At 34.2% G+C, this 12,014-nt stretch overlaps 1 protein-coding gene across 1 annotated transcript in view; it reads right to left on the reverse strand.

Annotated features, from left to right (window-relative positions):
- The window catches only part of LOC129225315 (transcription factor cwo-like), a 68,435-nt gene extending 59,657 nt beyond the window's left edge, over positions 1-8,778 (reverse strand). The window contains exon 1 of the mRNA XM_054859906.1: positions 8,545-8,778. Within this exon, the coding sequence (XP_054715881.1) occupies positions 8,545-8,597 (53 nt within the window). The 5' untranslated portion in view covers positions 8,598-8,778. The remainder of the gene's footprint in view (positions 1-8,544) is intronic.
- Between the last annotated feature and the right edge of the window lie 3,236 nt (positions 8,779-12,014).

Genomic DNA, 12,014 nt, shown 5'->3' on the forward strand with positions numbered 1-12,014 from the left:
TTTTAAATTTTCTTCCATATTTAATTTTCTAATAAAGAATTATGCATTTATTTTTAGTTCATGCATTTTAACAATTTGGGGTACGGATGTATCAACTTTTTCCAGTACCTGGACAAAACTTGATTTTAATGATTCCAATTTTATAATTTTATCACTGAATAACTTTATTCTCTTTCGTTATTGGTTTTTTTTTTTACTTTGAAAATTTAATATTTAATTGTTAATATTTTATCAAACTTCGTAATTCAAGGTCGATGAAAATGTTACATTTTAGTCTCATGAAATTTTAGTCACATCTTCCTAGGACCTGAACAGTGGTGCAGACAGGATTTGATTTCGGAAAGAGTCCAATTATATATCGTCGCCTCAAGGAAACAATAGGATATCTTACAGCTATTCCTGGGATTAGATGTCTTACTGTTGCTCAGAGGAAACGGTATAAAGTTTTTGAAACAGCAAAGTACCTAGTCCAATACAAATGTCCTCAAATCCGATTTTGTTTAAAATCTTCTAATAAGCTAACAGTTCTGGCTTTTTAAACATTTTTACTCCACCCGTCTTTTAACAAAAGGACTGAAACCATACTTAGGCTTTGAAGTTGCTCCCTACCAAGAACTACACTGTAAGTGTGTTATTTTGCCGTAAGATCAATTTTTCTTTGTGAAACAATTGTGTTTTTTTATGAAAAAAAATGACCAAAAAAAAAGGTAAGTTTTCAAATTCTCTTTTTCTTATTTGTTCAATTCTTCTCAGGGATTATTTTGCTGAAATTCAAGTTTTCTTGAACAGAAACAATATGTGTGAAAAAAATGACATTATCATTTTTTAATTTTTTCACACATTTCGGGGAGGGTCCAGATCAGACCGCCTGGACTATGCCACTGGACCTGAACTTTAATTTTGTCTTACTCAAAACTTCAAAAATTCCATTTGCATCCCTTTATTTCTCACAACCCCATTTGTTCAATGCCAAATGCGAAGTAAATTCTATTCACGCGACAAGGGACGAATTTATTTGCGGATCGTATTTGATCCGTATGTAGGTCAACGTGCAAAAGTTATCTATTCTTTAACCAGTTGAAGAACGAAGTGAAAACGATATTCGTCGACAAAGAAACCGTAAACCAAACAGTAGCTGTAAAGGACACGAGAATAAAATTCTCAGAAGAAAAAGAAGAAAAATCGTTCTAGTGGAGGAAACGTGCACCGAGAACCGACTTCCTATCACGGAAGCTCAGCGCAGGCTGGAAGCGGGTTTTGAGAGCACTGGGTCACATGCCTAACCTTCAAAAATTTTCTCCTCGAAATTGTGTCAACGCAACCAACCACAAACTGCCAATGTCAAGCGATTCCGTTTTGACTCTGCAGAGATTTATTTTTATCAGTCACTTCAAATTCGTCCATGCTTACATAAATATCGCCGTGCCTGACCTTGTGGTAACCGGAAGCGAGTTACAGCACTATTGTTTGAATCTTATTCATATCCCTCAGAAATCACATCAAAATATCGGGAAATAACCCATTTTGGCCTTTAAGCATTTTTCAGAAAGCACTTAGGGCACCTATTTTCATGAACAGCCCATGCCACGACTAGGTACAAAAGAAGTTTAATTCTCTCCGGATTTTTTTAGAAATAGAGGTTCAAAAAATAAATTTTTTAAAAAATTAATTTGAGATAATCTTCAAGGAAGGGGGTGGAGGTTTGGGAATTCATAAAAAGGCAAAATATCTAAAATTAATCGCCCCCTCCTTGAATACTTTCTGGATCCGTCCTTGGATTTGCGTAGAACGAAAGTTAGCGCACAACTGTTTCCAAAAAAAAAAAAAACGACATCCTAAGCGCTCAGTGCGCTCTCAATGAAACATTTCTTGGCGGACAAACGTATTTGAGTGCTCGATCAGGTGCTGTACAACACACTAAGTCTCACATCATGTGACTTCTACCTGTCTCTAAAAGTGAATAGTACATTGAAGTGAGCACTTTTTCAGCCTGTAGTAGAGGTGAAAGCAAAAACGGCAGACTTACTAGAGAAGGTAACACCAAATGACCTGCCGCTCTGCTTTGAACAGAAGAAAGCTCTCGTGCAGCGATGTATCAAGCGTGAAGGGGAGTATGCTGAAGGAACAAAAAGGTTTTGTGTATGTTTCCAAAAAAAAAACTCATTTTTAAGATCTGTCCGGGTGCTTAATTGCCAAATCTTAGTTTTTCAGCCTTTTAAAGATGGGATGGTTCCCTTCACTCAAAAGTACTACTTTAAGTCATTGAAATGGATAGAATGAGCAAAAAAAATTGCATGGACCCAGAAAATACTTTCACTTTCCCAACATTTTTTTTAAATTAATTTTTTAAATGTCCGATTTTTCAAAAAAGGCGTGGTCTTTATGACGTCACAAATGATGAACTTTGCCGCATCTTTCTACTACGTTTCCACGTTATGATAATCAAGCAGCGAATTAAAATTGCGCTCTACGCTTGCTATCAACCATATCGTTGCCAATGTACGTGAGTAAAGATGCGAATTAAATATTTTGTTCTGTGAATGGCAACATTGAATCGCATTTCATCATTACTCATGTCACACAACAGAAGTGTAAACAATGAAAGCGCAACGATTTAAGTAATTTTTTAAAAAATATTAAACTTGAACAAATTATTTAAAAAATGGTCAGTTTCTATGTTTTTAAGCATGCTCTTTAAGAAAAAAATCTTTTAAAATTTTGGAAACGTTCGCAATTTTAGTGTTTCGTTTCAAAACTGCTTATAAGAATACACGGTCCTTAAATTTGAAAAAAAAAAATGTTAAACCTCATCTGATACATTTTGTATTTTAGCACCGATTAAGAAAACATACGTCAGAGTAAAACACTGGAGAGATTTTACAAATTTAGATAAACCGAGACCGTGATTAAACTGCATTCTGGTGAACCTAAAAAAAGGGTGTGGGGGGGGGGAGAAAATTTGAAACTGAGTCAAGGGGGAGGGGAAAACCCTTCATCATTTTCATCATGTTTTCCACACCGAAGGCACTTGTTTTCGCAGCCTTGCAGCTCGAAATTGGAGCCTGGCCAAGATTTCCTTTTTTTTCCGTCACGTGTCTGAAACACGTGCGTGCTTCCGCTTTCGCCAGAATGAAAAAGAAATGTTCCCGAAGGTGGCTGGGATATCATAGCGACGAGGTGGCATTCGAAATTAAATTCAGCTCATCTCCTAACTGGAGCAACCCCAAGAGCAAGCGTCGAATCTAAAGAAGATGCTGGGAAGTTTTCAGTAGCTTTATGAGGTGGCATTGTTTTCAAAGACAGTCAGAGGGAGGGGGAGGGTCTAGTTGGGTCTGGAACTTCCGAAATTCGATTAAAAATAAAAAATGACAATGTTTTTTTTTTACACAGAAAATGTGTTAAGTAGGCCAATTGTATTTATTTGAAATGAAAGAATATTACAGACATTTTGTACTGCATTTAGTCACCTAAATTGCACGTATTCGTAAAGAAAACTTTTTAACAATGACTATTTTTAAGTTCCAAAACTTTTCAATAATAATACATCAGAAACTGCAAAAAATAAATAAATAAATAAATCTTTAAAAAAGCTGTATTTCGAATTATTTCTGTATGAATAACAGTATTTATCATGTGGTGCTATAAAACCGAATTTTAGCCCGTCTAAAATCTTAGTACCCAGCTGCATATCTGACTGTCGCTGACGCAGTTTACAGGATTTAAGGCTTCTATGATCTTCAAGCAACTGGCATCAGTCAAGGGCGCTAACTATGGGGAAGATCCCTTCTGGGATTCTTGGTTTAAAGCCACATTGCCAATCCTAGCGTGTTAGTTTGTATACATATCAGACTGTTTTGCCCTCTTGCTCCGGGAAGAAAATTCTGGCTGCGCCACTGGCGTCAGTGCATTATTCCCAACAGAATATTTCTAACAATGAATTCAAACTAAAGACAAATATTTCAAAAGAAAACAAAAGATGTGCACGTTTTTCATTCTCTATGCTTCCCGGACATTAACAGTTTCAGACATTCGAAGAGAATTTTCAATATTATAGAAAAATATATACAGGTCGTTATCAAAATAATGGAAACACCTGAGAATAAAAGTGACATTTTTGAATGCTCTTTGTAAGTAATAAAGAATAAAATTAGATGTCTTTTTCTTTTTTAAATATAAATAGCAATGTACATATTCTGGTACTATTTGGTGGTTTAACGGAAGTTTTGGAAGTCTTAGATTTTTTCCAAGCACGTGAAATGTCGGACCTCTCACATTTTTAAAGAAGCCAAATTGTTGGAGGGTGTCTAGCTGAAGCAAGTGTAACTGAAACATTTCAACTTTTTAGCGCATCTAAAAGTACAGCACCTAAAGTCATGACAGCAAACACACAGCGTGGTAAGACATGCTCGGCAAAGCAAAATAGTGGGAGGAAAGAGAAGCTCAGTAAAATAAACCTACGGGTATTGAAAAGGATTGTAATGTCTAAAAAGTGAACAACAGCAGCAAAAGTGACCACAGAACTCAATCACCATATAGAGTCACCAGTGAGAGAGATTCAAGTTAGAAGGGCACCTTATAAACAGAACATTTATGGCAGAGTTGCGATTCCCAAAAACATTTTTCCAAGCGTTTCTATTAATTTGATAACTACCTGTATCTAAATACTATGGCTCGACTTGCTTTCGGCAGCTCAGTTTCTCTCTATCAGTGATATACTGAAATTGCAACCCAAACAAAGGCCGTATGATTCCTTTCCAAGTTTTGGTGAGTAGCTCAAAAAATGCTGTCAAAAACCTTGACGAAACCCATGATATGAATGACAAACCATGACATAAAACTTCTTTTTATGAAAAATACACCCCAAAAAAGCAGTTTTTCCTTTTTCACAAGCCATTTCAGTTCGGTATGGTCTTGAAAAGGACTCTTTTTTAGATGTGAAAGTTTTCATGAGTATGCTACTCGAGTAAGAAAAAAAGGAGGGACTGAGAGAAACCCTGCCCTCTATTCTTCATTAGATTTCGAGGTCGTTTCTAGAGGTGAAACATTGGCTAACCATTATTATACAGCGTTAACTACCAAGCAAGTAGGAAGATAAAAAAGTAAGAAATAACTTTTTTTGACAAATTAAAAAGAATAGATATTCATAATTCGCAAAGTGTGATCCACTGTAGTTAGTTCAAAGTGTGATTCACTGATCAACCAGAATTTTGTCAAAGGAAAAAAAGGTTTGGTTCGTCACCTTGCTGCATCCCCCAGTCATAAGAACTCTAATCAATATTTAGTATCCTTTCTGAGTGGGTTGTATACCTAATCTTATTCATTCAGAACGAATTTCAACCATCGAACTACTTTACTGATTCTTAGAAAGTTCAAGTCCGTGTCTCTATATGTAGTTAAATTTTCTCGATTGGTCAAAGATATCCAACCTGAGAGGGACATCATTGGCGTGATCATAGCGAATTACATCGTGTCAAATTATTGTTCTTTTTTTTCTGGAAAGGGAGCACTTTTATGTCCAGCGAAGCAATAGCAGAAACATTATTCAAGATAGCGGTTTCCAACCTAGGGGTAATTACCCCCAAGGGGTAAAATTGGATTTTCCGAGGGGCAAAGGTTAGCAAAATTATTGGATCATTGTTCCGTCACAAAATTATTAAAAAATCATGCATATCAATCTAATTGGGAATCATTAGTTATTCGTAAAAACATTGGAGTGAATTGGAAAATTTTAGTTTTTAGGCAATAAACTAGGAGCTAGACTCGCGATGTGCATTGGCTGAAACTGCACTTAATATTAAACAAATTGTTAGATTTAAGCAACAGCAGCCCCTTCCGTCTCACCAACAACTTCTAAATTTAATAAGAAATTGCTAAGAAACAGCTGCTTTCTTTGTCTAAGTGATTAAAATTCACTAAGAGTGAATTATTTTTCGTAATTTCAAAAAAAAAAAAAAAAAGTAAAGAAAGAAAGAAAAGAGAATCTCATAATCATTAGAATCTTTCTTTTTAGTCGAAATTAGTGAAGAGGAAGTAATTTTGAGGGGTACTTTGCTATGGGAAAGTCAAGCGCAAAATCAGCGAACTTGAGGTTATGAGATATTTGATAAAACGTGTTTTGGATTCCAATAGGGAAATCTTAGAATTAGATTTTTTTTCGTGCTTTATTTTCAGCGGAAACCAAATAGGCAAGCTTGTACCATGTACAATATTGCTTAAAATACAATAGATGACAAAGATGCAAAAAAAAAAAAAAGAAAGAAAGAAAAGAAAAATTTGCAGTTACGATGCTTTATCTTCCCACAGCACAAGGGCGGATACAAAGGAGGGACGAATGGGTGGTCGACCCTTCCTTGAGGGACCCTTAACCGTCAATTTTTCCTAATTGAAGTCCTAAAATACAAGTTTAGGCCATCTTTGATCACTTGAAGGAAAGGGAGGATGTTCGAATCTCCTTTCTGGGGACTTTTTGGAACTGAAGTTTCAAAAAGGCAAATTTAAGCGCTTTTTGCCAATGTTAAGAGAACTTGGGAGCAGGGCCCGATTAATACGAACGGCCCTAGATCAGACATTTTGGCAGGCGAGGGGAGGGGCCTGTGGTCAAACCTTGCGATTTTAGCTGTCGGGGCCCCTAAAAGGAAGGGGACTTAGACCACGGCCTAAGTTGTCTATTCAGTAATCAGGTCCTAGTTGGGAGGCCTTCCCCAGACATTTTGCAAAATTGTCTTCTTAAAGACGCGACTGTAGACATCTCAGGTAGTGTGAGGCGAAGGAATGAGTTTAGTGACTATCCTCTAGTGATTTTTCGTTCCTAAAGTTTTGAAAAGCGCAAATTTAAACAACCTTTGATGATGTTAGGAGGAGGGGGTTTCGAAACAGTCCCTTGGAATAATTAAGAAATTGAAGTCCTAAACCGCAATTTTAGAATACATCTTTCACCGGAAAAGAAAAGAATAAATTCGGAGACCTCCTTGGCTAAATCTATATATTTTAGTTATTTTGAATAAAAGTGTTGTGGAAGCCCCCCCCCCCCAGGTATATACAAATCAGATACGTAGTAAGAGATTAGTTAAAAAATCAACTGCCTCCTCCTTGAAAAATTTCTAGATCCGCCCTTGCCACAGCAATATGTAAAGATGTTTCTTAAATATTAACACGCACAATGTGACCCAATACGAAGTTTTTGTAATAATTATACAATGGCAAAAGTTCAAATTTGAAGGATTTTGAATTATACAGCGTAGAGTATTTGAACATATATTAGTAGCCGTGAAATTAGTTCTAAAAGCTCAATAAAGAAGGAAAAGATACATAAGAATAAAAATACAAAACAATTCTATTTTTCAAAAGTCATTATCATATCAATGCGTCATCATTATCAATAACTATGTCTTTAAGTGGTGGCAAACATTTAACTTTTTATGGTATCAAAAAACCAAAACCTCCATTTAAACAAAACAACAAAATCAGTTTAGACATTGAACAAAATTTAATAGAAAGATCAGAATGTTTATCTTTTAGATAAGTTTGAAAATGATCATCGAAAAAAAAAGAAAGGTTGGTCAGAACTCTTCACTTAAGACAAAAGATTCGAATTTCCATTCAAGAAAAAACTTTTCGAATAACGTTCAAAAATATTTATTCCTGTTTATGTTACTGACAGTCCCGTCAGTTCAAAGTTTTCCAGGACCGAAGGGGAAGAGTAAACATATACATAGTTATACAATACAGATTAAACGGAAAATCAACCAAATATGTAAAAAGATACACATTACATTATGTTTCTAAAATCCAGACGGATCCTTCCTCCGATCCCCCAAATAACAGGTCCGTTTACTGATAAAATTGAATGTTCGAATAATTTATTGATCATTTCATAAAAAGCATTTGTTTTTAAATACCATTTAATGGGAACAAATTTAAATGGTTGTTTGTTAAATTTAGAACTATCACTAGTTTATTACATATACCATGCAACATTTTTTTTTTCTTATCAACATATATTCAAATGTTAGTTGATGAATTTTAAAACTGAAATTTAAGTCAGAGTATTCTCGTTTTCGCAACAGGTTGACTTGAACAATTTATAATTAAAAGCCGGAATGCTATTGTTTTTCCTCATCATTTTCTCTTTTGAATCCAAAAAAAAAGTTTAGTTCCTTTTTCACCAACATATTTTTAGTGAAATGGTTTAAGCAACTTTAATCTCTTTAAGATTTTTTTTTTTTTTCAATCAGTAAGGTTTTGTTCCTTACCCAACAGTAGCTTTTTTGAGGCAATATTTTCATAAAACTATGGTACTAAATATGTAACAATACTCGGAATCATTTATTTTAATATCTACTGGGGAAACATTTGACAGAATACAAAGAAAAACCACAAATAATCAAGCATTGATATGCTCACTCTAGTTAAAATAGCAAATTATACTTTCCATAAAAACTGATATCAGTAGATCTAGACAAAAAATCAGTTTTTAAATATGGTCATACGTGATTAATTTCACAGCTAATACAGGTAAACATAAAATAAATAGCAGAGACGTACCTTTCCACTTTCATCCGATGAGCTAAAGGCTCTTCCCACGATAAAGTATCCATTTTGAATTTCTGAAGACCAGTCAGAAACGAAGAATAATTTGTGGCGGAACAATTTCTCAAAGAATTAAAAATTTAAGCTCAGTACAGCATATCGAACAAGTGTACTGATGGCTTTAAGTGCAGAAAAAAGTGGAGCACATTGAGAACGCGTGTTCTCTGACTGCGCTTTTCGAGTTGTTCTGACTGCATCGTTTGTTGCTCTTCCATTGGCTCACGTGCCCGTTTGGTGACGTCACTCCAGCTTCCCGTACACAATGTCACGCGACTCCAGAACGTGTTCGCTTTGTAACGGCGGTGGCGCTGCTTTTTATGATTGTCCGAACGGTACTTTTGTTTTTTCTACTTTCCAATAAGTGAGAAATTACATGGTCATGCTTTTATTAAACGTGCTCTGAGGAGTAGGGTTTTGAACTGACAATGAGAAATAAAATTAAAAATTTTAAAAAACCCCGACTGAGTCGCAACTGTAGAATCAAGAGGGAAAATTGAAAATCCTTTTAAAAGCCTTATATTATTAAAAATCAATGTATTTTATTTGCTGTTAAATATAAACTGGCAACAGATAAAAATTTTAAATCATTGCGTTTTATTTCCTAGTCGGCCAACAATAAATTCTTCTATCAATCGCGTGAATAAAGGCTTAGCCGTTATTAAAATCTGCTTTAAGAAACGTTATGATTCGAATTTTATGAAACATGGAAGTTCCAAACACATTCTATCAGACGCGGAAAAAAAAATTCTCTTTATTAAAATTTTTAACTATGTTTTCACTGCAAAAATTGCGAAAACCCTTTTAGAGGTTTTTAATTAATATCTTCGTTAATTAATGTCATCCAAAGATGAAACCTAGCTAAGAACACTCTCGGTCAACTCTCCTTTCGAACATTCTTTTTTCTTTTCAAAATCGGTTTATTCATATAGGCTCTAGAGTGCCACAGACAGATATACAGACACGTCAAACGTATAACCCCCTTTCTTTGTGTGTCGGGGGTTAAAAAGAGCGAGAAAGAGAGTATGCATTTAGTGGTAGGGATAAAATTTCTGCTGCTGTGCAAGGTCTTAATTTTATTTTTCGAATTAAACCAAGGACACATGTTTGGAAGCTCCACGAGAGGGTAAAGGTTCTTGGGAGGATGGAGAGGAAAATCGTGTCATCTTTCTTGCGACTCCAAGCGAAGAGAAGGAAAAGAAAAATGGTAGCGAATAGTCAAATTCCGCATTCGCTATAGAAAACGCTTGTCTGCAGGAAAAAACAGCGTCTACTATTGAAGTAAGATCCAAAAATTAGTTTTCCAAGTAAAAATTAAGAAAGAAAAACGAAAAATTTTTGTTAGCACTACGTGTTTCTTAGTAAATTTTTTCAGGGTTCTTCAGACGAAGAAGATCAAGAGACTCAGGAAGTTCAAGAGGAAAATCGTGTCATCTTTCTTGCAAAGCCAACAAAACAAAAACAAAAAGAAAAAAAAGAAAGAAAGAAAGAAAAGAAAAGGAAGAAAGAAAGGAAGCGAAAACTCATATAGAGCATTTAAAATTGGAAACATCTGAAAAACTAGTAATTGAAAATAATTTTTTAAAAAAAACAGCGCTCATTTTCGACGTAAGCTCTTAAAATTAAATTTTCCAGATAAAAATTAAAAGTGAGACTAAGTATTTTTTGTTGTTGTTGTTGTTGTTGTGATTGGTTTTAGCTCTACTTCTTTATTAGTAACCTTTTCAGGCTTCTTCACACGATATGATAATTTTCTGGATAATCTACCCTATCCATTCGACATAAATCTGTCAAATAAGTGCATAAAATAATCACAACTTTCTAAGAAGGTATCGAGAGGTGTGTAGAGCGCTCTTGAAACGACCCGGATTTTTTTTGCGATAATTATCTTCAAAACTTAACTGAAAAAAAAACTTTGAATTTTTCTATTAAACTTAGATCTATAAGTTGAAACTGAGTATGTTCTTTTTTTTTTTTTTTTTGATATTTTGACTCTATTTTTTTTAAAGTATATATACGACGACTTGGAACACAATAATCAATAAATGACACACTGCTAATTATTCTTTTGAGTACAGAAATTTGTGTTCATTTTTATTCAAATATTTTTTAAGAGCTAGAGTTTTAGAGCTATTTTTATTAACACAGAAGTCGAACATTTTGTATTTATTTATTTATTTGTGCGTGTTTTGCTAGTAAAACCGAAAGCGATTAGTGTTGCATCAACGTATATCGCTATTCACGAACTAATATAAGATTGCAAGAGATGCCATAATATTTTAATTAATCGAAATGATTTCAAATACTTAAAACATTGGATCGACACAGTTGTTTAGCGCGGTAAAATACCCTCGGTAATAAATTAGGTATTCATTTGCCTTTTAGCTTTATTTATGCAAAGTGAATATATATGCCTTGCAGTATAGTAATGCGCCGTAATTTTCTTTGTAATTTTTGTCAAACTTCCTTGTCTCAGGTCACACTTAACAATACTATCAATGAGTATTAGTAAAATCGTAAGAATATTAAAACTGAAGAAGCAGTTAGATATACGTTTGATTTCTATATTATTAAGTAAAATGCTGATGTAATGAATGTTAAGGCTTTATAAATTGTTGAAAACGTCTAAAGGTTAGTAAACATATAAACCTGCACTTAAAAACGGAGTTTACTTTTGTTCTTTTTGCTTGATAATTGCTATTTTATTTCTCTACAACCAGGGCCAGATTAAGGAATGGTCACACGGGGCACGAGCCCAGGGCACCAACATTTGGGGGGCACTAAAGCAAGATTTAAATATTAAATCTAAAAAAATAAAATCCCCTAAAAATGCAATCTGTTTTGCAAATCCCAAAACCACACCAAGTTTAGTACGCATTTATACTATTAAAAGAACTTTATTGCGTCATTATATAAAATAAGCAGAAGGGAGGGGGGAGCACCAAACAAATTTCGTGCCCAGTGTTTTCAAAAATCAACAAAAACAATTTGCGACAAAATTGTTGCAAATTGTTTAGGTAAAAATATTTCCATCCGCCAATTTTTCCAAACATTAAAAATCGTTTATTCGATTTAGACTTGACATAATAGAATACGACAAATGTCTTAATTTTAGCTGATAACTAAATTCTAGAGAAACAGTCACATTTATTGTTCTCGACAACTTGATAAAACAATTTGATGTCATTTTAATATGTATGCCTTTGTCTGAATTTTTTGTTTACTTTATTTATACACTTACACCATATTATTACTTATACTTTTGATAAATGCTACACTCTATCATAAAAATTTTTGTAAAGATATGCTATTTTTAAAAAACATCCCACATCAAAAAATACTTTCACATCAACAAATGCTTGAGGCTCTTTGCTTGACAATCTCTGAATGGTCTTCAAGAGTTATAAAAGCCCCATGGATTACTGGAA

This window comes from Uloborus diversus, chromosome 6 (assembly GCF_026930045.1).
Source record: "Uloborus diversus isolate 005 chromosome 6, Udiv.v.3.1, whole genome shotgun sequence".
Classification (NCBI taxonomy): Eukaryota; Metazoa; Arthropoda; class Arachnida; order Araneae; family Uloboridae; genus Uloborus; species Uloborus diversus.